Source organism: Amaranthus tricolor, chromosome 7 (assembly GCF_026212465.1).
Source record: "Amaranthus tricolor cultivar Red isolate AtriRed21 chromosome 7, ASM2621246v1, whole genome shotgun sequence".
Classification (NCBI taxonomy): Eukaryota; Viridiplantae; Streptophyta; class Magnoliopsida; order Caryophyllales; family Amaranthaceae; genus Amaranthus; species Amaranthus tricolor.
This window is the reverse complement of record NC_080053.1, coordinates 5,412,780-5,440,286: the sequence shown is the minus strand read 5'-3', so window position 1 is coordinate 5,440,286 and position 27,507 is coordinate 5,412,780. Positions and strand designations below refer to the sequence as shown.

General features: G+C 29.6%; 2 protein-coding genes and 1 long non-coding RNA gene across 7 annotated transcripts; 1 reads left to right on the top strand and 2 right to left on the bottom strand.

The window, feature by feature from the left end:
• Positions 1-25: 25 nt before the first annotated feature.
• LOC130818026 (expansin-A10-like) lies at positions 26-2,787 on the bottom strand. Its single transcript, XM_057684049.1, has 3 exons — positions 2,538-2,787; positions 1,622-1,934; positions 26-892 (listed from the first exon to the last, which is right to left on the bottom strand). The coding sequence occupies exons 1-3, from the start codon at positions 2,680-2,682 to the stop codon at positions 589-591; spliced, it is 762 nt and encodes a 253-aa protein (XP_057540032.1). The 5' UTR covers positions 2,683-2,787; the 3' UTR covers positions 26-588.
• A 10,873-nt stretch (positions 2,788-13,660) lies between these two features.
• LOC130817797 (uncharacterized) lies at positions 13,661-25,378 on the top strand. The gene is made up of 2 exons (XR_009043855.1): positions 13,661-13,866; positions 22,313-25,378. It is a non-coding gene; the product is annotated as an uncharacterized LOC130817797 (long non-coding RNA).
• Positions 23,205-25,918, bottom strand: LOC130817796 (leucine--tRNA ligase, cytoplasmic-like). 5 transcript variants are annotated; one of them, XM_057683699.1, is made up of 4 exons: positions 25,413-25,914; positions 25,112-25,266; positions 24,691-24,818; positions 23,884-24,609 (listed from the first exon to the last, which is right to left on the bottom strand). In XM_057683699.1, exons 3-4 carry the CDS (start codon positions 24,739-24,741, stop codon positions 24,124-24,126), a joined length of 537 nt encoding a protein of 178 aa, XP_057539682.1. In that variant the 5' UTR covers positions 24,742-24,818; positions 25,112-25,266; positions 25,413-25,914; the 3' UTR covers positions 23,884-24,123. The 5 variants fall into 5 exon arrangements, with proteins under 5 accessions (XP_057539678.1, XP_057539680.1, XP_057539682.1 ...); XM_057683698.1 differs by having other exon boundaries at positions 23,884-24,618; positions 25,413-25,902; XM_057683695.1 differs by having other exon boundaries at positions 23,205-24,818; positions 25,413-25,902.
• Between the last annotated feature and the right edge of the window lie 1,589 nt (positions 25,919-27,507).

The window sequence follows — 27,507 nt, the reverse complement described above, 5'->3', positions numbered from 1 at the left end:
CCTATGATGCCAATAAAACCAAATAGAAGGATAAAAGTTTGTTATTATTGAGATTACATTGATAAAAGTTCATAATACATGAATGTAATAAAAACAGGATTACACCACCTGACAAAATTAGATCATCCAAGTAAAAAAAGGAAATAATGCTTACTTTTGCCTATAAAACCAGGCAAAAGAACACCATTTCTAAGGCAACACTCTCTAAAACCATATTTTGCCTATGCATCTCTATTATAATCAAAGATGGCCTTTAGCGGGCGCTATTCAAGGCACCACTGCAACATATTTATATATAGGCCACATTTTCTAACGGACCCTTTCTTACCAATTACCAATTCCATACTCATACCCATATACAATTTTTCGTACTACTAATTTTCTATAATTCTAGAAATTTCTTAAGGAATTATTTTCTCATGTTATATTTGGGAACGATGTTTTCATTTTCAAATTTAAAATTTACTCAAATTTATTGTTTGGCAAATCAAAATTTTTCTACCATTGTTTTTTAAAGCAGTTAAAGTTGAGAATTTGAAAGGAAATACTTATTCCCAAATACTACATTAAGAAATTTGTCCGCTTAAGTTAAAATTGACGACCTTCAAAAGTTTGGCCGAACTGCCAACCAGCAGGAGCAACATTGTTACTAGTAACAGTTCGTCCATCACTAGAAGTAACTTGAAATGAGAGACTTTGTCCATTGAGGTAAGAGTTACTCTGCCAATTTTGGCCCCAATTTCTTGACATGGACTGCCATCCGGTCTTAGAACCCTTGATCGACACCGAATGGACGTCACCGGCTCCAGCAACGTTGGTGATGAGTACCAAGTTGAAGTAAGAGTGTCCATTGATTGTGAACCGAATTCCTCCTTTTCTTACACAAGGTACCCTGCAAATTCATCAAATTGTATTGCTTTATGAAACTCAACTAATTATATTACACAACAATCTACCCCACATAGATATAAGTCAAAAATAATTAATTATCTCATTTAAAATCCTTAATTAAAAGGATTCTTTAAATATTCTGTTTTTTATATCTACAATAATTAATATAGTTTTGAAAAGTACTCCTATATTTAAGAGAATACCCTTAAATAAAATTGATTGAATCTTAAATATTAACATACGTAGGTCAAACAAACTCTTCCCAATACTGACAGTCAAAATTAATACTTTATTTACTAATACTTTTTTTTTTTATTACTTACTCTATTTTTATTTAGCTGGAAGTCCTGGAACATTATCTTGACATATGTATTAAGTGTTTAATAATAATAGGTAAAAAGTTAATAATGTAAAAAAAAAATAAATTTGGGAAATTTTTATTTAAATTTTTTTAACCAAAAATAATATTATAAATTAAAACGGACAATATTTGCTCACTTTCTTTTAATTAATTTGATCTATAAATTTTAACTTTTTCCATTTCTTCTGAAAAAAATTTACTTTTGAACAATCAAAGATATCCACTACAAAAGTTAAGCAGCAAAATAGAATGTGGTCAAAGTTGGTACGTGAACCTTTTCCAAAGTGAAGTTTTTAGTTCAATTCTTACATCCTTCTCTAAGCCATCCCAGTAAAACACAAAAGTATTGAGAATTGAAAGATACCGTACCTTCTGTAGGAAACAGGGACAATCCCAGCACGGTACTGGGCAATCTTCAAGAAAGAAGGCTCAGCCATATCAAAGTGTTGCAATGGAGGATTACACCATCCGCCATTGTTGTTTGGCAGAGCTGGGTTTGGTGGACAGAAATTAGTAGCTGTGATAATTATACTCCCTGGAAGACACCATTTTGGGTCGTCGTTGCAGCGAAGCTCAAAACAAGCCCCACAACTCAACCCATTGTTGAACAGAGCTGTACTTAAAGCAGCAGTGCTAGTCCCGTATCCTTGACTGTATAAATTTCCATATCCACATGCTCCTCCTGCACCATCCAAATGTAGAATTCACTCAAATTTAGTATTTACCTTAATAATCCTATTTAACCGGGTACATTTAGCACTATAATAATTTTATTATTAATATCTATAATTAAAAATTATATAAAATTAATATTAGTAATTTTTCGTTGAATATGAATCAAATAATAGTCGTTCCTATTCTTCCAACTTGTCTCATTTCCTTTTTTATTATTATTCACTAATCACTTTTAATTTATATTTTATTATTAAAGGTTAAAAATTTTAATTTTGCACGACTAGAGATATTAAAGATTAAAATAATATCTTAACAACTGTGAAAAAAGATAAATGAGACAAATAAGTTGAATAGGTGGGAATATTACACTTGACGGTTATACTTATAAATTAAGAATAAAAAAATTAAGAGCCATTGATAAAGATCGTCAAAAGTCAAATGAGATTATTAGGGTTAAGAAAAAAGGAGTACAAATTTGGATTTGAAGCAGGTTAAAGTTAAAAATTTAAATATTAATTTCTATATAAAATTTACAATTTAAAATAAAATATTTCCTAACACAATATTAACCAATTATAAATTATAATTTATAATGGTAAAATGTAGTTACCCATAGTGCCGGAAGCATCACCTCCACCATAAAATGTGGCATGAGCATTAACCCAACCGCCACCGTAGTCGCCATAAGCGACTCGGAGGCATAGATTGATGGTAATGAGGAGAAAAAAAGGTGCCTGAATGGTTAAAGAAGCCATTCTTTGATGAGGAAGAAAAACAATTTATTTTCTAAGGGGGAGGAGTGGAATAACAAAGAAAGGGTTAGCTACTAGCTTTTGGTGTTTAAGGGGTTGATAAAGGGTTTTACTTATATAGAAGCTTCAAGTCTACTATTACTAGTAGTGTTGATGTGGGGTAGTGATAATCTAACCTTGAAGTAATTGACAAAAAAGGGACATTAATTAATTTAAAATTTACCATAAAAAATTGGAAAAAAGAAATTTCCTAAATGAAGAGAAAGCCAAACCACAAAAATAAATAAAATTTATTTTAAAGTGAATTTGGGTTTTAATTTATGGTTTATGGTTTGGTGAGTGAGTATAGAGGTTTGTTTGGGGTTGAATATTTTGGTTGCACATGGGAAGTTGTCCCAAGTTAAAACTTACCAACTGCTTGAGGCCAGTTTTTCTGGTTAAAGGTCCTACTTGCACATGCACCTGTAAACTGCCTATATTGTCGTTTTCACTTTATATTCTTTCCTATTTTTTGTGGTATTTCTAAAGTTTAAATTAAATACTACTCGATATGGTTATGTAGTTGGAGTGTATAACACTTTTCATATTACTCCAATCATTATTAGGCAAGTAATTAGATTTATAAGTATAGTATAATACTTGTCGCGTTTTAAAATACTTGTAATATTTAACTTTTCACGCAGTTTAATATACTACTTTAATTTTTAATATCTCTAGTTATGTATAATATAAAATTATAAAAATTTGATATTAATAATCTTTACGTTTAGACGAATCAAATAAGATTCAACTTGAATATGTTTTAACTTATAGATTAAAAATTAATCACAAATTAAGAATTATGAATGAATTGTGCTATTTTTGCAATGTTGCAAGTAAATCGGAACGAAGGAAGTATTCTTCTAACCAATAATATATCAAAATTGTGCTCATTGTAGTTGTATATAGTTGTAGTTGTACAATTTTAGTTGTTAGACATTTAGTGATTTAATTAGCTGTGAAAATTAACATTATTTGGTATAAATTACAGTGATAATAGTTGTTGAAATATAATTCATTGAAAACATGTAGATAAAAAGTTAAATCTATACTTTCATTGTAAAACACTACAAATTATAACATTCTTGAAACAGTTAGTTTTATCGCTAAATGCTAATTAAATTACAATTTTTTCAAATATTGCCATTTTTTAAAAAGTTTGATTCTTAATCAAATCTCTGAGATGATTACAAAACGTAAGACACAGATGGATGGAATTTAATCCTTAATTAGAAGTTAATTAGATAGATGGTAAGTTAACTTATCTATAAAAAATAAATATTCCACCTTAAATAGAGAGAAATTTTATTAATATTTATGACACATATTTAGAAGATAAAATATGTCAATGTGAGATCTCGTTAAATTCAACTTAATGTATACTTTTTATTATGTATTTTTATAATTTTTTACTATATGTGTTTAGAGATATTAAAATTAAAAATTTACTTTGTAAATTGTGTGAAAAATAAATGAAAAGAAAAAAAAACAGAGGGAGTATTACTTAAGCCACTAATTCGAGCAGCAATGCAACGTGGGAGGAGTAACCCTGAATTCCGTGACGTTACTCCACAGTTTGCGCAAAGAATAGAGGCAAAGAAACAATTAATAGACGGTGAAGAACAATACATATGATGTGTTACGCAAAACACTACTAAAATAAATAGCTTTGGTCACTCTTGATTGAGATACTTGGATCTACCATCCCTATTTAATGTTTCACTATATCATTTAATTTTCTTTTTGTTTCAAATTAGAATAAATTAAATTTAATGTTTCACTATACCATTCACATTTCTTTTGTTTGAAATTACAATAAATTAAAGTAAAATAATTTATTAAATCAAGCGCATTTTATAGTTATGTGAAATTAAATATGAGATTATCTAGCAAATAATTAAGATAGGCTGGAAAAGCGTAATGAAAATCGAACAGAGATCTCACTTGAAAAATATAATTTTCATAAATAAATTATTTTTTTTATCGTGTGTCACAAATCAAAGTTTTTAGGAAGTTTAAATTAAACTTCAAATCACTTCTAACATAGAATTAAGTGATATATTATCATTGATATCAAATTATGCATTATTTTATTGTTAAGTATATATTATATATGCGTGATGTTTGTTTATAAAGAAAAATATCATTGTAATTATGTTGTGATATTATTTCTAATATTGTTTTCATTTTTCTTGGGTTGTAATATTATTAATTTAGAAAGATAACATTTTATTTATACTTTAATTTGTACCATAAATATAGGAAAAATTACACTGAATAATACGAACTTTCACTGATTTTCCTACAATAATACGAATTTTCAATTAACCATGAATAATACGAACTTTGATACATATTTCCCGCTAGCATACCTAACCGGTTCTTTACCTGGAGAAACGGTAAATTCCCCATTTCTTCATTATGCTAGCGGGAAATATGTATCAAAGTTCGTATTTTATTTATAGTTAATTGAAAGTTCGTATTATTCTAGGAAAATCAGTGAAAGTTCGTATTATTCAGGGTAATTTTTCTTACTTAGTTTTATTAGCCAAAAAAAAAAAATTTTAAAGGAATGAGTAAGTTTACCGGTAACAGGTAAAATGGTATGCCAGCGGGAAATATGTATCAAAGTTCGTATTATTCATGGTTAATTGAAAGTTCGTATTATTGTAGGAATATCAGTGAAAGTTCGTATTATTCAGGGTAATTTTTCATAAATATATGCATTTACATGTAATAATAATAAGTTTGTTAATCTCCTTACAACTCTAATTACCTGATATTCAATCTCTTCGCTATATATAATTTTCTATAACTCTAATACATAGAAGCTCCATTGAGCAAGTGAATAGTTCGCATGTGCAATGGAACGAGCAACAGACACGTGTGACAAATGGAGCTAATTAGACAAGCAATTAAAGTGCTTAAAAAAGCAACCTTAGGCCCAAGAGAAAGTGACATGGCTTAGAAAGCACATTAGAGAAGTTTGATGCTTGTGGCAATCAACCAAAGCTAGCTAGGCGCTTGGATGACCATTTATTTTGAGTGCTTTATTTATAGGAATTTTTTTTGACCTTTGGAGGTTAATAGAAAATAGGAAAAATTACCCTGAATAATACGAACTTTCACTGATTTTCTTACAATAATACGAACTTTTAATTAACCATGAATAATACGAACTTTGATACATATTTCCCGCTGGCATACCATTTTACATGTTACCGGTAAACTTACTCATTCCTTTAAAAAAAAATTTTTGGCTGATAAAACTAAGTAAGAAAAATTACCCTGAATAATACGAACTTTCACTGATTTTCCTACAATAATACGAACTTTCAATTAACTATGAATAAAATACGAACTTTGATACATATTTCCCGCTAGCATAATGAAGAAATGGGGAATAACCGTTTCTCCAGGTAAAGAACCGGTCAGGTATGCTAGCGGGAAATATGTATTAAAGTTCGTATTATTCATGGTTAATTGAAAGTTCGTATTATTGTAGGAAAATCAGTGAAAGTTCGTATTATTCAGGGTAATTTTTCCTAGAAAATATTGAAGGAGTAAAATAGTAAAAATTACAAAGATTGAGATATAATTATGTGACAAAACATTCTAAATAATGTTTAAAAGTTTTTATTCAAGTTGTGATTGTTTAATTATTTAATTATATAAAATATATATAAATTTGTATTTGTTTAGGAAAGATATCAAATATACATACATAAATTTTGTAAGTGTATCACTTATATTTTATTAAATTTTTTACATTTTCTTTCTTTAGCCCTTTTGTCTACTTTTTTACAAATATTTTATGAGACAAAAAGGAAAAAGTTTTCATTCTTACAATAAGAAGTATAATAATAGATTTTATGAGTTTGGTTTTAAGTTCAAATCTTTGTAATTTTTCATGTGCAAGACTAAAACAAAACAATTAAATTTAATCTACTTTTTATTGTGCCTTGTCAAAATTTTAAGGATTAAATAATCTAAAATTAAATTGAAGCAAAATGAATGTGAACTCTAGATTCCACCCTTTGATCATTAGCTTTTTAAACAATTCAAAAGGAAGATGGTGGTTTATCCCAATACAACCAAATCCTAAGTCAATCTCTTGATACTTTAACTAGCAAAATAAAAAAATAGTAATCACAATCCAACTACCAAGAAGAAGTAGTTGGTGGTAGTTAGCTTAAGAGATGTTTAGGTGCAAAAAAATGTGAATTTGAGCATGCATGCTATTTATGTATTTGTACCTAGTCTTATGGGTCGATTTTAGACGGATATCATTTGATTTGTTAGAGTATATAACATACACTATAAAAACAATTTAATTTGGAGAAGAATGAATGAATTAATATTATAGCTACTTTTGTCGCCAACTGTCATAGGCGAGAAAAAAACGTTCAAATTTCAAATCGCCTATTTTGTCGTTACAATGTTGAATGCGGGAATTTTTGTTTTTTTAATAGAGATGAATGTTTTAGTTAATAAGCAAATGTTTTCTTTCATTTTAGTATGTTCTGAAAATTTAGTTCTCCAAGATACTATTTATTTGCTTAAGCAGAAAAAATTATAACTTAAAAGGTATGTTTTTAATTTTAATGTTATTATATTTATTTTTAAATTTATTATGTATGATTATTATTAGGAAAAATTATCGTGAATAATACGAACATTCATTGATTTCCCTACAATAATACGAACATTCATTGATTTCCCTACAATAATACGAACTTTCGATTAACCCTGTATAATACCAACTTTTATGTGTATTTCCCTCTAACATACTTAACTTGTTGAATACCTACAATTGTAGGTCAACTTGCCAAAAAAAAGGAAAATAAAAAATAAAAAAAAATGCAATAAAAAAAAAGCTAAATCAATGGAGTTGTATGGTGTAATTCAAATCAAAACATCAGAACAACACTATAATCAAACTTCTATACAAATTGCTACTCCCCAAACTAATTCAAGTACTCAACAAAGCGAGAGTTGGATCTTTAAATAGTTTCGATCACAATCACTCACAAATAAAAAACCTAATTCATAAAAGGTCTAGAAATTCAGTAAATAAAACAATCAATGAATCAAACAAAATCCAACAAAAAATCAAAATTGGAGGTGAAAATTTGAGCTTCAATTGTGAAATTAGCTTCAAGAAGAAACAATCAATGGATTTTTACTTGTTCTTCGATCTTTGTTGTTGTGGACGTCGTCCTCTTGTATTGCAACAAACTGCAGAGAAAAGGAAAAAAAATGTGTATTCCTACAAATTGAAGTGTTTTTTGCGGATGTGTATTTTTACCGCCACCACCTTCATAAAAATCCACCACCATCAACCCTCCCTTGAACAACACCTGCCCAGCGTCTCTCACCTTCCTTCCCCTGATGCGACCCCCACAAACAATCACAATAACCACCCACCCTAAATGTAAATCACCATCATAACCATCCAACATTTAAACCAGCATAATCTTACTCTACCTTTTCACATCCAAATTTGTCCATCAAAATCTACCACCACCATTAAATTGGTGTTGCAGATATGGGGTGGTGTGGGCTTATGGGGTGGAGAGTTGTCGCAGAGGAAGGGGGTGGTGCACATATGGGAGATTGAAGAGGGAAGTTGGTGTTCTTTTTATTTAAATTTACTTTATCTTTTTTTTTTTGAGTAGAAATCCCTTGTTTTACAGGTCACATGTAAAATTAGATGTTATGGGAAAACATACCCTAAAGTTGGTATTATTTAGGGATAGTTGAAAGTTTGTATTATTCACGGTAATATTTTCTTATTATTATTATTATTATTATATATATATATATATGTATTATTTTTTTCTAGTTATTATATATATGGAATATTTTTATAATTTTATATTTTATATTATTTGTTTTATTCATGTATGATTATTATATATTATATTTTTGGTTTTGATATGTAAATATACAGTTGTTTATCTCTTATGTTTTTTATAATAACAGTTAAAGTATAATATTTTTGATTGTGTTTTAAAAATTAATATAGTTTTAAAAAATGAAGGATGATGATAATTATTATTTGTATAATAAAAATTAGATATACCAAAGAGAATTTAAAGACAGGGCATTTAAATATAGAATTCATAAGGGGGCTAGAAAAATTTTTAAAATTTGTAATTTTAAAACGTCGTTCAACGAAAAATAAATGTCCTTGTGCGAAGTACAAAAAATATTATTTTTAAAAAACCAAATGATGTGAGGGATCATTTGTTACAAAAAGGATTCGTGGAAGATTATTACGATTGAAAGTATCATTACAATATCACTGCCGGTGAAAGTACCAACGCTAATTATGCGTCTGTCCGGGAAGAAGTACATATCTCTTCTCCCACACATGACACTGAGGAAAATAATTACGTTCCTATGGTTCATGATGCTGCTGCGAGAAGATTTTCGGACATGTACCAAAACTTTTTTCCATAAAATGATTTCGGTAACATGGAGGAACATTCACCAGTAGATTTAACATTTGAAGAACCGAATCCTCAGGCAAAAAATTTTTTTGACACGCTAAGTACTACAAACAATTCATTGTATGCTGGGTGCAAAAATTACTCTCAGATGTCGATTATAGGGAGGATGGCAAATCTAAAGACAGATCATAATTGTTCAGAGAAGATGTACAACGATATGTGCATTTTGATGCGGAAGGCTTTACCCCAACCTAACTCGATGACATCTAGTTTTTACGACACAAAGAAGCGAATAGTGGGGCTTTGGTTGCCATTAGAGAGGATTATTGCTGCATTAATGGGTATTCCATCTACTGGGGTCGTGCTGCAAATGCTAGATACTGCCGAACATGATCGACAACAAGTTGGGTTAGAGACGATGTTGGAAATAGACATATATCTTCCCATAGGTCCACAATTACAACAGTTGTATGCCTCTCAAGTTACTGCTGGTGAAATGAGATGACACGTTGAGCACCACATAGAAGAGGGGTAAATGTGCCACCCGTCAGACTCAGAGGCTTGGTCAAATTTTAACGCAACACATCCAAATTCAGCGGTATATGCATGAATTTTTCATATTCATGCAAGCTCAACTCGACGAGAACAACCCTACTCGAGAAGATATACGGAAAATACGAGCGCGCTGATGAAATTTTATTTAACCACTAATGCACGGTGTACGTGTAGATGTGGGTGGAACGCAAGGAAGCTATAGGATAAGGAACTTTCTAATCTCTACCAACTATATTGCTTAAAGAGAAAAATAATTTGATTGGTTGTTTACCAAAGAATGCAATGAAGATTGGTTTAATACTCTATGGTGAAGAAATCAAGGGCATAGGGAATCCTCTAAATTTTTGTATGATCAAATTTCTATCAGTGTTTATAAAATATCGGATTAATTATGTGATTAAATATGATTTTGTTAATCTCAAACTCTCGCTCTGTTGATTAATGATTATATTTAGACCCTATTAATTCAATTCTCTCAAACTACTTTTGTTGAACGAATTAATAAAAATTTAACCAAAATTTACCTTAATGCAAAATCGATTATAACCTCACACGCTCGTTCTATTTATTAGTCCAGCAAAACATATTTATTTAAGGTTATTAGCACAATTTAATCCATTTAATTCTAATTTTATAGACACTTTCAATAATCAAATCACACTTGAATTATAGGTTCAAAACCTTAACCCTAGAAAGATAATCTACTCAATATTCATGGTGGAAACAGTAAACAAAAACCCTAGAATAAAACTATGCATAATAAAAAATGATAATAATAAAACTTACAAGGAAAACAATAATTAAATAATGAGAAACACAAATAATAATTCAAAAGACAAATTATGAAGAGCAAGACTACTTATTATTAAAGGATGATTACTAAGAAACAATTAAAGTTTAATAATGAAAGGTTAAAACTAATATAAGAAATTAAATATCAAGAAATTAAATACTAAAGAAAGCTTACAATTTTTAGAGCAAAACTAAAACATGAACAAAAGAAAGAACAAGAGAAGAAACCCTAATAATGAGGGCTTAAAACCTATTTATACTAATTAAGAATTAACCAAGAAGATTAAAGAAAAACAAGAAAACTGCAGCAAAAATAAATCCCGTGCAAAACTTGATCGGCTGCCGAGTCGACTTGCTCAAAAGGGACCTAACCACCAACTCAGCTTTATACACTAGAAAATCGACTTTTTGTCGATACTTATTGTCGAGTCTGTGATGCCTCTTTCTCCCTAAAGTCGGGTCGGCTTTTGTTACTGGAAAAAAATTATCTTTTTTCTTCGTTTGCTGCCGACTCGTCGAAGATCACAACTCCACCTCAGCCGACTCAACTTTTGAAGCTGGAGTGAAATTCACTTAGTTTTGGCTCTTTGCTTGATCTTTATTCACATGGTTTGGCACTTTTAACAACTTGATCTTTCCTTGAAGTCCTACATACACAACTAACCATACATGTCACGAAAAAACTCAAATAACTCATAGCTAACTCACTTTCTCGCGAATTGGCTATGAGGTACCAATTGGAGAAAATAAGCTAAAAACGACCTTATATCACCACTAAATAACTGAAAAGGAGCATATAAATAACCACAAGTGCAAATAATTGCACTTATCAAGTGCTTATAAGCTCTTAAAGAGACATGCCAACAATTACAGAATGCATTACAAGGAGAAGATAGTAATGTAGGACGTGGATCAGGAGAAGGTGGTCGTCACGGTTGGGGTGGTGATATGAGAAGTATACTTGGTGGATCTGGTGGTAATCTAAGATCCCATAATGCCCGCGGTGGTGATAGTCGTTCTAGTCGTGGTGGTTATTTTTAAGTTTTGTATTTTTACGTTTATTATTGTATATACATTAATGTAAACAATTTTGTAATATATATTTATTCTTTAATCTAAGATTAATTTATTCATTAAATTTCATTTAAATTACTTTTGTTGTTTTTATATGGTATTTGATTATTACTTATAAAAAAAATTTAATATTTGTTATTATTGTTAGATAATATTATAGTAATAATTAATATTATTATTTGATAATAATGACAAATATTAGATTTTTTATAGCTTGAAATTTATGTTAGCGACAATGTATGCGACAGAATGGGTTGCGATCGATCGAGATAATATCAAATTAAGTTGCTAGTCGTATTATAATTGATGATCAGATTCTCTTTACTTAAAGGAAAATAGTTACAATGCAAATCAATTAGTGAATATTACTATATTACTTTACTTGTTTGATTGCAAATTATAATTTAAGTTCTATCATTTTTCATCTTATTTGATAATAAATAGTTTAATAAACATTGACCATTGATGACTAACTCTAAACATATGAAACTATGTACACATATATATAATTTAATTTATGAAAATATCTATTACTTTATTAAATTAACTAATATTATGATAGAATATGTGAGTCTATCATATTTTTATTAAAACTTTGTTTTTCAGATTTACAGTAGTTTGATTAAAAATTGGTTTGGTTTAAGATGATTGTAGGTGGATAGAGTTCGGTTTCATGCATGATTTAGGTCGGATATGACTCGGTTTGGTCACTATTAGATTCAAGTAATCTCGGTTAACAATTATATGTCGATTATAAAAAACAGTCGCAGTTCGATTTTAGTTTTCCATTTTCAGTTGTCACGATTCGGATGCAACTTTGGTTAGGGTAATCAGTTCAATAAACCTCAAAAAAGAAACACATTTTTGGGTAAGATGACTTACGTTTTCGGTTCGAATTTTCGGGTCGGGTCGCATTTGTACAGCTCTAAACGTATAATAGAATGGTCTAAATTCATTCAATTATTGAGTTATCTCTTTATTTAATTTAAATAATTTAGCAATCAAGGGAAGAGGAAAGAATATACTCACCCTATTTATTTATAGATGTTTAGAAAATTGCGATTTTTCGTTAACATTTAAAAATTAACAAAAGACAAAAATATTATGCTATATTTTTAGTGGTACCAAATAAGTAGATATAAACCATCAAAATAATAAGCAAATAGTAAAATATAGAAATTTAAATGTCATATACCTAAAAATAATAAAAATTTTCTAGAAGACTTAAATGTCAAATATAACTACAAAAGTAATTACAACCATAAACAAGTAGTACTTACAAACCCTAGAATGGCCCAAACAGTAAAACAATCGTGCACAATTCATCATCACCATACAAAGTGTATCCCCCTCATAGGAAAACGATGGTCAAGGTCTGCGGAGGAAAGAAAGACGACAACTCATACCTAGTAACGGAGAATGTGGTCAAAGAGTCCCTCGACTCAAGAAAGATCTTTCAAGAAGGGAATCCTGCAACTACCTAGAAGCTTATAACTTACAACACTCGTTGACCATTAATAATAATTATAATAAAATTAAAAATAAAATATACATAAATCAATAAGTAAAAGTAAAACTAAGAAGGTAATAAGATAAAAACGAGACAAAGAGCAATATATATGTAAAAGAGAAGGAACAATAACAATGCATGTAAGTGGACATAGTTAATAATCTAAGACGTGAATAAGACGTCGCCAACCACCTTTATATATTTTAATGTCATATATTTTGAATGGGCCCAAAATCCACCCTGATTGCAACTTTTTTTGTTTATATGTCCTTTATTAATCTACTTACAATACATTCATAATAACATATTTTTCAACTCAATTATTTCATTAATTTACGCAACACCAAATATATAATATATAATAATTTATAGGAAAAAGTGTTAGAAAGTACCTAATAATTTTTTTTCCAAAAAGTATCTAATTAAAAAAATTTTGCCAAAAAATACCTAATAAAAAATTTTCTTTTTCAAAGAGTACCAAGTAACATTTTCCTTCAGTTGATCATTTATTATAAGGTTGATTGGCACGTGACTAATCAATAATTCCCTCTTTCCTCACCTATCTTCAATTGCTTTTTCAAATTCAGTTTCTCACTCCTATTCTTCCTCATCTTCTTCCTCACTTATATTTTCGAAATTCCTCCATCAAAAAACCGGTGCTTCCTTCGTTCAACAAGTCCATCTTTTGCAATTGAAAAATTCTTTTTCCTCTACTATTTTTTTTACTCATCTTCACTCACGTCCCTCAGCGAAAACTTTTATGTAAGTATCTTTGCCCTAATTTTTTTTTTTGTTCAAAAATTTGGAAAATATTTGTTGAATTTTAGACTTTTGCTTTAATTCTTCTTGTTGAATTTGTGATTGCATTTTGATTCTTTTTTCAATTACTTTGTTTTAGGTTGTATTGGATGATGTTCTTATGTTGTGTTTGTATTGGATGATGTGTGAGTTTTCTTTTAGGGATGATGTTCTTAGAGTTATAAATTATGTTGTATTTCTATTGGATAATTATGTTGTGTTCTTGGTACCTTTGGAAAAGAAAAAATTTATTAGGTACTTTTTAATGATGGAAAAAAAAAAGATGACGAAAAACTTAATTGCAGTCGTTACTTGGTAATATTTGGAAAAGAAAATTTTTTGTCAGGTATCTTTTGGCAAAAAAATTTTTATTAGGTACTTTTTGGAAAAAAAATTTTTTATTAGGTACTTTCTCACATTTTTTTCTTATTTATATTCGAAAATATAGAAAAATGTAATTTGTGTTTAAATGTTTTTTTAATTTATTCTAAATAAATTGAAATATATTACATTTTGTGAGCGTAATAGGTTTAGTTATCATGCATGTTAGAATCATCATAACATGATACATTATCATTATACGTGCTGAATATTATCCGACCAACTAAAACACTCGAATACATAAATTAAAAGCTACAATATTAGAATTTATATTATATTAATTCACTGTATTTCTATAGTACAATTATATTAAAAAAGTAACTTTCTAAAAATTTACCTGCATAATTTATTTTAACTTTTAAATTCACTATATTTCTTAAACTGTTTGAACAAATTTTTGTATAAAATAGTTTTATCGTGAGACATGTCTCATATTTGGGTTAAATAGCTTAATAATAGAAACTTTTAGCTTATGTGCTTCTTATATTGAGATCGTCTCAACGTGAGATAGTCTCATACAAGACGGGCTGGTCTGTTTATTATATAAGTTAAGGAATGTTCATGGAATAAAAAAATGAAAATTTTTAGATGGTGAATATATTTTTTTTAAATAATAATTTTGATGGAGGAAAAAGAAGAGTCATAAACGTTAATAAATAGTAAAAGAAAAAATATAAAAACACAACTTAAAAAAAAAATATTTCTATAAAAATAGTGGAAAACATAAAATGACCATGAGGATATATTGGTTAAATTATCAGAAATAAAAATAAAATTATGTTAAATATATTGTTCAATAGATTAATAATAAAATAAGACTTTTAAATCTTAAAGGACTTTATTAAATGTTACCGCTATTTTTATTGCGTCATCATTTCTTAATGAATTTCATAACTCTAATATATTAAATTCACTAGAAAAAATATTCTAAACTAAAATTCAAGATCGAAACAATATAACTGATAAATTTGATCATAAAAAACAATTCGAGTAAGTAACGATCACGAAAGTACATGAATTTTTGTTGCAATTCGAAACAAAAAAGGGGCAGTCGCAAATATTATAAAAAATAATGGACTTACAATACTAAAACAATACATCAGTCTTTGACATGGAGTCCATAATGCTCCTTTAATCTATCAACCTGGATACATTATGAGATATTTTCTGCGGAGTCCATAGCTCTGCCCTTATCTTCTTAGCAACATTATGATGACGTGGATAAGGGCGAAAGGCCGAGAATTACTCATAAATTCATGTTTGCAAGAGTTTCAGACATCCCCTAATAGTCATGCAACCAAACCTAGATGTTGTAACCAATTGGTGATATGGGTATGCCAGAGTCAAGAAACCTCACCATGATTGACATCCCTAGCAAGTATAAGGTAATGAGGTCTCATCTTAGTCCTCATCTTGTCGAAAAAAGTGTCCACCCTACTAGCTATATAGTATATGTGTGGACTATGTCTTTAAGGACTAAGACCTGTTGAAAAGGCTCAAAAAGTAAGTCACTGACGTTGATGCTCCCACTAATAAATATTCCCACTCTACGAAGCTCACTCATTGACACCCCTAAAACCTTACCAAAGCTAGTGTCCAAGTCTGCTCAGCAGGTTCATCAAAACCTTCATTGCTCAGGCCAAGAATGCATTGCACCTTGTGCAACATAATCGTCATCTCTAACCATGGCATGTGGAATGTGTTGATATCCAGCTGTTACCTCTCCACTAAGGCGAATATCAAAGCACTATTCATGTGTTGATGCATAATACGTGGCAGCTAGCCCAACAGTGTGCCGATATCAAAGCATGGTATAGTCGCACAAAATGCGCGGCTGGGCCTAGGTCTAGCCGCACAGAAAGCGCTATTGGGCCTAGGTCCACTTGTGCCTTTTGTACAAATGAAATTTTCAAGATTCTTTTTAAAATTTAAATTTATAAAAAATCGATTCGAAATCACCTTAAATTGTCATTTAGGGATTGAATTCTTTGTTAAGTTTTGAATCAACAAATTTTTAGAGAGTAATTTTTTTAATTTTGGAGAGATAGTAGTGTTATAGAGTGGTATGAGAGTATAAGAGTGTTTATAAGGAGTTGTGTTCAAGGGCATTTTGGTAATTTTTGTAAAAAGTGGCTACACATTGAAAAAGATGATGACATTCAAGAAGCTCAGATCTTGAAATGTAACCCAATTCAATAATTATCTAACTGAAAGTATTCGACTTGAAATTCGTGAATCTGACCATATTCACGGTTTTACTAAAAATTATTTTGACTCACAAATTTCCAAAACGAAACGGCCTCATGGTGAGGCAGTCACTATTGAACTAATTCAATATACACTTAATGCTTTAAAGTATTTACCTATAGGCTTAAAGTGATCGCTTATAATTTATAAGTGCTCAATTATATCCTTAAAATGATCACTTACAGTTTTAAAGTGATAACTTTATAATCTTAAAGTGTTCACTTATAACTTTAATAATCACTTACAATCTTTAACTGACCAATTATAATTTTAAAGTGATCACTAATTACAAATAAGCTAATTGTATAATTTCATCTCATAATTAGATGGTCTTACAAAGACTTGTTGTAATGACCAAGTACACATATTGGGCAAGGAAGCAAATTTACATTGATTTTGCATCCTTAGGAATTGGATAATTTGAAATTAATAAGTTATTAAACATAAAAAAATAAGAATAAAACTATAAAAACAAGTATCATTCAAACTAAGTTTTAAGGAAAATCGTCGCTGTGGACATTGATATATTTATTTCAATCGTTGTTTGAATTGGAAGGAAAGTTAAGTTAACTGAAACGACTAACAAAGGCCTACCACGTTACAGACACATGCACAAGCCCATCTTTACGGTGCTTTTGTTCACGTATCATTTTCATTCAAATTTTAAATGCAAATTGATAACATTATTTAACGTCACAATATTTAACAGATCAAACACTTTTGTAAGACCTCTTACCTATATAACGTCACAATATGTTGTTTATGTCGGTTTATTAGTCAAGCTCAATTCATTCCACTTAAAAAACTGATCAGCTTACACATATTTTTAAGAATAGACTAATTTAATTTTTTAATGATTTTTCTATAATAATTTAAATTTTTGATCAAATATAAATAATTCCAATTATAAGAAGTGCTTGTTAAAAATGTATCACGGTAACCTCTTACCTATATAACAAGTTAATTTGCAAAAAAAATAAAAAAAAGGAATAAATAATCAAATTATTGAAAAATCAAAAGATTTTTAAAAAAATTAAAAGAAGAATAGAGTAAGTTTATTTTATGATTTTAACTTTTCTTAATATTTTTGATTTTTGATTTTAATTTTATCTGTTTTTTTTTTGTAATTAACTTGCAAAAATCGGTCCTCATTAGGGCAACAATGTTCTTGGTAAGTGACCCTAAAATTCGGATTATTCATGGTTAATTAATAGTTGGAATTATTGTAGAAAAGTTAATAAAAAGTTGGATTATTCTAAATAAATTTTCCTATTTTTAAAATAAATTTATACTTGTTGGCTAAGATAAATGGACTGGTGAAGGAAAATATATAATATTCGTTGTTAAATTCACCTATCCGCTTATTTCTTGAATAAATAATATTTTAATTTTTTATTTCTAAAATATATGAGAATCTATAATCTATAAAAACTACTAATGAAAAAACAAGACTGACACATGTCAAACTTTCACTGAAAATTTTCCCGCTCATTCTTATGCTGATATGGCAGGTAAATTTGCAATGAAAATTATTTTTTCTGTTTTCATTTATTCTTGTCATTCACTTTTTATGCAGATCCCAATACAATTTTAAAACTCAAATAATTTTAATTGTGAATTTTTTTAAAATTCTAAAAAGTTGATATTTAGAAAATATATATTGAGACGAATCTATAAAAACTACTAATGAAGAAACATGATCGACACATGTTAAACTTTTAGCGAAAATTTTCCCGCACATTTTTATGCTGGCGTGGCAGGTGAGTTTGCAGTGAAAATCGTTCCCTCTGTTTTCATTTGTTCTTCTCATTCATTTTTTACACAAATTCCAATGCATATTTAATATGTTAAATAATTTTAAGGAAAAATTACCTAGAATAATCTAACTTTTCCATGATTTTCCTACAATAATCCCACTTATTGATGAACCATGAATAATTCCAACTTTAAAGGGTATTTTTCTAGGGTAAATCCGGTAACCGAATAACTTGCTATAGTAAGTTTTATTTTTTTTTAAAAAAAAGATAAATTAAAATAAAATGTTTAGGAAAATGCTAAAAACAATGTTAAAAAAAATTCTGATAATTTTACTTATTCAATATTTTTTAAGGAAAATTTTAAAATTTTTTCTCTAATTTTACTTTAATTTTTAGTTTAATTTTTTGGAGAATTACCTGCTATAGCATGTCATCGGGTTACCCATACCTATGGTGGGATTATTATAGGTAAATCATGAAAATACCCCCTAAAGTTGGGATCATTCATGATTAATTAAAAGGTGAGATTATTCTATGAAAATCATAAATGTTGGATTATTCTAGGTAATTTTTACTAATTTTAATTGTGAGTTTTTAAAAATTCTTAAAAGTTGATATTTAGAATATATATATTGTGACGAATCTATTAAGATCCCACATGAATATGTTTTATTATATAGATCGATGAGAAATTAGGTCAAAGTTTGACACTAAAATTCATAAATTTTATTTGAGAAGAACATATGAAGACGAATGGAGTAATTATGAAAAAAAAAAAAATTTAAGATCTTACCTAACTATATTTTACCTAAAAAAGGTCGAAGAGTGACATGTTATACGTTGAACAACCAATCAATAGGTATATAGTAGCGTAGACTGAGAATTGAGATAAAGTGACATAAATGACATGCAATTAAGATGGGAATTTTGCATCAATATTGAAGAATATATAACCTTCATAAGGGTCTTTTTCATTTCTCTAAATCCGTAATTAAGATGGGAATTAATCTATCTCACTCGTACATAACTTTTATTCCTCCTCCTATGTAACCTTTGCATTAGAATATCCAATACTCTCTTTTCTTGTCTTAGGTTTTAGGTGTAACCTCTTAGGAATATATTAACTTGGTTGTAATAATTTATCCTACTCTCCGAATAATTCTCTAGCAAGTTATTGTGATTTACTAAATCAATATGCTTATAATCTATATAAATATAGCCCAATTAATATTTAGTAATTATTACATATTGTCATGAACATAATCCTTCATACTTTTCCTATTGTAAAACGAAAATAAATCTATCTTTATTTAATTATAAGGTAGGCTAAGAGAAAAAAATGACTAAGTAAAAATCAAACTCAGAACTTTATCATGAGAAAATAATACTTTTTCCAATTGAAACAAAACCCTAATCTTTAATTAAGGTCATCATCAAAGAATTGGCCATTTCACAAAATCTTTAATTTATGAAATACTTCTCTAGAAATCAAAACTAAAATGAATCTTTTTTTAATCAATTCTTTATAATTTCATTGTCATTTGCAATTCTAATTTCTCATCCATATCAACACTTCCATCACCATCAACTTTAAGTGTTTGAAGGAGACAAGATACATTGAACGACATCCATGTGGAATTTGAATTGGTTAGGATAAAATTATCATTTTTTGAAATTCTCTACTTGTATGTCTGCTGTCAAACACACAAAAATAAGATCTAAAAAAACCCTAATCAATAACCGTGGTTTGTAAATCACCATAAAAAAATAAAATTAATAATATTAAAATAAAAAAAATTAAAAAATAAATTAAAATAATTAAACTTTCATCCTATTATATAAAAGTGATTTATTAACCTTATAAATAACTGTTATTTACTGCCAAGAACTTCTCAATAACATCACTATGCTTAGTGTTTGTCATCCCATCAATAGTTTATTGCCCCATCCTAAATTCTTAATTATTCTCCACCACAATACAAGTAATCCTTTGCGCTTAAAATTGGTCCTCCGAATGTAAAAGTTCTGAAAAATGCAAAAGTAAGTTTTTTAATGGAGCATTGTTGGTGGGGTCATATCTTTTAGTACAGATACCAAAAACAAATTGTACAAGTGTTAGTGTGGTATTACAAATCAACAAGTTTTGATAGAGACGGTTTTACGGTGAAAGCACTCGTATAAAAGTAAGTTCAATTTCAATTAATTTTACAATATATGATTATCTTATTTATAAATTTAAAGTCATAATTGATATATTTATGATCAAAATTAATATCTTAAAAAAGTTATTATTGATTATTTAATTTATTACTTGAAGGTCAAAATTAAACATTTTAAGATTATAATTGTATTCTTTAAGGTTATAATGACTCATTTAAGATTTAGGTTATAACTAATCATTGTACAAATGATGACTTATAATTTAGTAGTATAAGCTTTATGCTAATCACTTTAAAGTTCTAAAGTTATAATTGATTATTTTTAGCTTGTTATTTATTAAGTTAAAATTGTCCGCTCTAATGTTATAAATATAATTGATCTTTTTATATATAACTGATATCTTTAGGAGTTTTAAGGTATGTATTGATCACATTAAAATCAAAATTGATATCTATAAAAGAGTTAATTACTCGATTTATGATTAAATAATAAAATTAATCACTTTAAGATCACGGTGTTTTCTAATAGTTTATCATTATAAATAAGATCATATTCAAAATTAATAATGGGGTAAATGTTTTAGCACCGAAAATCAGAGAGAAGAAGACACTATATATTTTATAAGTTTGCAACATTAATTCATAAATGTTGCGTTAATATTAATAATTGATACAAATTATTCAAGACTGCTTGGTTTACCGTTAATGTTTAAACTTGCTTCATTCTACTTGGTTTTCTTGCTTTCAAATTTAGTGAAAGTAAGGAATGAGTTTAAGATTAGTGGTTTTTTTTTTCTCACATATTCAAAACGATGCTATATTAGAGTTTAAAGAACGTGTTTCAAACTCCAATATTATTAAGATCGAGTGTATGAAGTCTTGTGATGAACAAATTACACTTTCAAGGAAAAATAATGTTTGTAAGAGAAAATAATGCAATAAAAATGACACAAAGATTTAATGAGGTTCACAAATTAAGACTACGTCCTCCAGTGTGTAGTATCTCAGTTATATTATCACAAAGAAGTTCAAAGAACTCTCAAATGGAGAATTACCATAGAGAAGAGATTAGGCTTGTGTTTAGGCTTAGGGTTTTTTTTGTGGATGTGTTTGATGAGCATATGAGACCTCTATTTATAGAGGTGATTATATTAATGAGTATTGCATACTTAACACAAGGGATTAACTCCATAATAAACAGCTCTAAAGAACACCGGGAGTCAAAAACCGAATACAATGCTCGATCAAGGCAATGCTTCATTACTTGGATGTCTCGTACAAGAATATTCACCCTTTAGTCTTCTCATTAACTATCATTCATCATGCCAACTCAATATCCATGTTTAAGACACCTATCAATACACTCATAACTTAATGTATTGAACACACTCTTAAACACCACCATAAACATCCCTCTTAATGTGCATACTCAATGCACACACTTTAACACACATTAATCCACCGATGGGATTCCATCTCTATGCACCCACTTAATACATAGAATTGATTTGGTGCACTCAAGTCACCAATTAACTGACACATATTTTAAATCTACGTGTAAGTCATATACATTTTTAGTCATATGATTTTAGTGTTGGTATCTTATTATTCGTAATAGTATATAGCGTGTATTAGTTTAGTTTTAGTCGTATTAGTAAAGTGTTAGTCTTATAAAGTTTATATAGTTTATTAAAATAAAACAAAAATTTTTAATGCTGAATGATTATAATTTAAATAAGAAAGTCAGAAAAAACTTTTTTCTTTTAAGTTTTGATTGAAAGAAATTTTTTTTTTCCAACGAAAAATTTTGGTCGGAAATCGGTCAGAAAAAAGTCTGAAATAGTTTTTTTGTTTTTCCGATTGAAGTTTGGTCGGAGATTGGTTGGAAAATAGTCGGAAATGAAAGGCAGGTAATTTCCTCCCTTCTGCAATCTAAATTTCACAAAAATTCCAACTATCATTGTGTTAGCCGAATTTATTCGAAACAATCTGACTATTTAATCGTGTTGTGGAAAAAACAGTCATAATTTCTAACTTACATGATTTTAGTCGGAAATCAGTTGAACATTTTGAGTGATACAACAACAACAAAATACGGAGTTTTTAGACGGAAAAGCATATAGTTTGTAGACGGTTTTATGCATTAAAATTTTTTTTTTCGACGGTTCAAAAAGCGTCTAAAAACTTGACGTCACAAATCCTCGACGCTTGCTTTTAGAAGGTTTTTTGCGTCTAAATTGGGTTGTTGGACTGAATTTGGGGTGGAAATCTTCAAGGCAACGTGAAGAGATAAACCAGCGTTCAATCCTTCCCAATTTGATAGCCAACAAACCCCAAACACAATCAAAACGGTGAATGCCTTCACAACAAACAGAACAATACTACAAGGGTGATTCTTGAATTGAAAGACTAGGAGTTTTGATCCTCCAAGGCCAACAATTCCCTAATTACAACCAAGGACTACTCTCAGTTGCAAAAGATGATGATCTTGCACTACTCAAGATCATTGAATGTACATACACACTCAAGGAAGACCAAAGGAATGAAATCCAATGTGTTGTTATTTCTGAAATCTTAAAAGTGAGTGATTACAAGGCTAAGGCCATCTATATGTAGACGTGAGGGACGGGGGAAATACAATGAGGCTACTAATGACTCAATAAACTAACTATAACGGTCAAAAGAGAACTCGTGCAAAACATGTGCACTTTAAAAAAATGAAAAACATGCCAAAATAAGTACTCTGATATTCTGACAGACATCTGTTAACCAGGCGACCTTTCACCCATCATCTTGTGCTCTACCAATGATTGATGATGGCCACTATGAGTCCTGGCAGGAAGCTTCTAGTGCAAAGATTCCATTTCTACCCTTGGTGGTCCAATAGGTCAGAAGATACGCTCTGGTCAGGGCTCGCTAGGTCTGCTGGTCAATGGATGCCAACAGTTTTGTTCTGTTCTGTTTTGGACTATCTGCTGACTGGGCGACCTTCACCACTGATTTTCGTGGGCTGTCTGCGATGTACAATAATGTTCTTGGGCCAAGGTACGAAGGTCCATGTGCCAAGATTTCAATATTACCTTCCACAACTTCTGAATCCTTGGTTGATCTGGGCAAGGTCTGCAAGGTCAGCTGGTTGCCAGTTCTCGTCAGACTCTGTTGTGCTGTTGTTTTGAGTTCTGTGTCTTCCTCTTCTGCTGTTGAATTGCTTTGTTCTGCATCCCTGTTTCTTGTATGAGTCATTTTAGAACCATCCCAAGTTGGTTCAGTTGTTTTTCCGACGCTTAAGAATGTCCAAAATACGTTTACACGCCTAATAAACACAATTTGCATGGTCACTTTTTAAGATGCTTTTATGTGTTTAAAAAACTTTAAATATAATAATAAATAAAGAGTCAAAGTATTTAAATAGTTTTAATACAACCAAGAACTAGTAATGTCAAAAAATTGCACTTCCTGTATATGTTACTTTAATAAACCTTGTAAAAGTAATTACATATATGTTCAAAATCAAATCTATGATATTCGATATTCAAAAATTATATGGTAAAGAAAGGGGATTCAAAAGCTAAAAGTTAACGAATATTCAAAAATTTGTGTTGCACCAAAGCCCTGTTCATGCCACCAGCCCCACAAGAGAACCTATATTCATCCCTAGCAGCTTGCAAGTCATAAAATCACGTTTTTAGAGCTTCTCGGAACATGTAGTTCTGGTAGCTTTGCTCAGTCAGGTTTATCGCTAAATTGATTTCATTTTCAAACACCCGATCAGCATATGTAGATGGCTCACCCGCTCTCAGAACAGAATCTGCAGCAAGAACTTCTTCCATCCATGAAATCTCTTTTGTGAGACGGAGAATTGCTGCATTTGCAGTTTCAAACACGAAATTTGCATCATCTACATCATCACCAGCATCAGCCAGGGCAGAACGTGTTGTATCAGCAGAGAATTCTTTAATAGCTTCTCGTAAAGTCCTGAAGTTCCCAGTGGACTTGGACATCTTCTCAGCATTCAACAAAATGTGTCCATTACATCTGAACCCACGGGGCCAGTGGCGTTTGTCCATAATTGTAGTGTGATTATAAATGCTAAATGTCAAGTGGTTCTGAATAAGGCCCTTGCCAGACACCCGAAGATCAAAAGGATACCAGTATTCAAATTCCTGCTTCATCTGGTTAATCACATTCGGATTGATATCTAAAGACTGAGGATATGAACTACCACAAAATAAATAATCCCATACCTCATCACTAAGTTGTTCTGGCTTTATGGAACCGGTATGAGATGCATACATGTCTCCATATTGCAGAAATGAGCAACGGTATAATAAGCCATGAATATGGTAGAATCAGAAAGGGACTCCACTAGATACTGCTCATCCCAAGGGTAAATACAGTAAGATAGTGAGGTAACAAGATCTAACTAAAATCAAGAATTAATCATCAAATAAGTATATAATATGGTACCAATCTTCTATATCAACTCTCCAAGATAACAAAAATACAATCCAACTAATCAACCCCTCCCTAAAGAAAAATGTAAAACAAGCACAACCACTCTAAATTTCTCACCAAACACTAAAGTCAATCAATACATATCAAACAAATGTAGTTTATTTGATTCAACATAGTTCTATAAAATCAAGAGATTACTGCAAATACTACCTCAAGTTTTGGAGCCTAGCATCAAAACGAGTTGAATTCATGACAGCAAATCATGAAAGTATAAGATCAAATACCACCTGCATTTTTTAATTAATGGCTGATTTGCAGCTAGAGAGTAGCCCCAACTCCTACTTGGATCCAAGACAGCAATCAACCTACAAACAATCAGAGCCAATCAAAAGGAATTCAATGTCTGTAATTACCCTAACAGTAAAAAAAAAAAAAGATTATCAATGTTTCTTTTCACTTTAAACTTTCATTGTAAAACCAGAATGGGTAGCTATGACGAGTTTTTAAGAACCTAGTCCACCAACGTTGATACACCAAATCCTGTTACTGAACGTTTCTTTTCATTCCAAACTGGACCATCCATATCTATATGCATCCACTGAACTTTCTCGTCCACAAACTGTTTCAAGAACAAAGCTGCAGTAATAGTAATAGTTAACTCAAAAACATGCTTATAGACAATTTTCTAACCATGATTCCATAAACTGCATATAATTACAACCAAATACACATAATTATTCAGTAAAATGTAATTATGTAAGCACTTTATTCAAAAAAAGATAATTACAAAACCCTAATTCTCAACTAATTTCAAAATGCACATTAAAACATAATCACTGACTAGAATGAAAACCTTTCCTTCAAACAAAGACAATTATAGAACCCTAAATTTCAAAAATTTTGAATTTCCATCAAACATGTCAAGAGACCAAAAAAAACCAATTAAAAGGGCTAGGTATAAAGAGTAAACCCAATTTTCGGTATAAGAGGAAGAACTAAAACTTTAACAAAACAAACAGAAGGTGAAAGACACAAACCTTTGTAGGTCCTGTATAAAATAATACTCCCTCCTATTCATCTTAAGTGTCCTATTTACTTTATGCACTCTATACAATGCGCTTATTCAATTCGTAATATATCGAGTTATGTATAATTAAAAATTATAAAAAGTTGATATTAATAATCTTTATATCAAAACGGATCAAATAAGATCCCACATTAAAAATTATAAAATGCAGTTTAAGAGTGATAAATGAATAGTGTCTCAAAAGTAAATGGGCCACCTAAGGTGAATAGGAGGGAGTATGTCTTTTGAAACTTTGGTATAATTTTATTAAGCTAATTATTAATTATTTACTAATTTATCAAATTGATAATAACTTGTTTAATTATTAATAGGTGTAATATTGATAATTGAATTTGAGTAAATATAGAACTATATAAAAAAAAGTTATAATTGTATTAGTAACCTACTGCCTCATAGTATAAAATAAGTTTAACTTAGATGGTTTATAAATTTTATGGATTTAAGACATCATTTAAATAACGGTAAATTCCTAAATTGTCGAAAGTAATCGTAAAATCGTTATAAATTGGCATAACCAATTATAATCTGATGGGCCTTGTTGTAGAACTAATATGTATTTTGTAAAACAATTATCGATTTTATTACCGGCAAAACTATCTCGTATCTAAGAAAATAGTGTTTTATGAAATCTTCTGTGATAATGGTTTTATAGACTTATGAACTATATTCTAGTTGTTTTGAATGAATTTCAAAACTCTTTAAGTTATATTTACTTTAAGAAGGATTGAAACGAAACATTTTATTGGTTTCCTTGAAAAATCGTATTAAACGTTAATCATTTTTCGTTACGATGCATTTCTATACATGCTAGTGATGCCCCAATATAATACAAAGGTTATGTTTGATGATATGACTATGCTAAGTATGTTTTACCCATGTGGGAAAGATTATGATTTGATTTTGCTATGTCGCAATAATGTATGTTTTGTTATGTTGCAAATAAAAGATGTTTATCATATGGAAAAAGTTAATATTTTTGACTTTTCAAATGCTATTGAAATTACAAGATATATATTACATACAAAAATGTTTTAGCCTAAATGGCGGGTATATATGCTACAGCAAATATTGTCTGCATGATTAAACGACTCATCAATGCTGAGCGCGTATTGTTCACAATTCCATTGTGTTACACTTGCCGGACATGTCGCGGACGATAGATCGACTACCAAACGAGTCACAGGATGACTCACAGAATACCCATGCAAACTTATGATATGAGTTTGGGATTCATTTGGATCCATTGAGATCTTAAGATTTATAATGAAAAATGAGAATTTGAAATAACTATAGAACCATTGAACTGGATTTGAATGATGATATGATTTATCAAATGAAAAAAGCATATTTCAAAATGAATTTACTCAACTAAAAAGGGTTTGAATAACTTGTTTGACGGACACTAGTGTATTTATACTCAACCTTTTTATTGATACCATGCTTTGTATGTTTTTTTCCAATGATTTTGTTTTTAGAGTAAACCCCTATGGCACCTCGACGGAGAATGGATATGCGAGTG

Coding starts and splice junctions, on each gene's coding strand:
- LOC130818026 (XM_057684049.1), bottom strand. CDS start 2,682: ATGGCTTCTTTAACCATTCAGGCACCTTTTTTTCTCCTCATTACCATC. Junction 1,935..2,537: donor TGATGCTTCCGGCACTATGG/GTAACTACATTT, acceptor TGGATGGTGCAG/GAGGAGCATGTGGATATGGA. Junction 893..1,621: donor GTCCCTGTTTCCTACAGAAG/GTACGGTATCTT, acceptor ATGAATTTGCAG/GGTACCTTGTGTAAGAAAAG.
- LOC130817796 (XM_057683697.1), bottom strand. CDS start 24,741: ATGTATGCATCTCATACCGGTTCCATAAAGCCAGAACAACTTAGTGAT.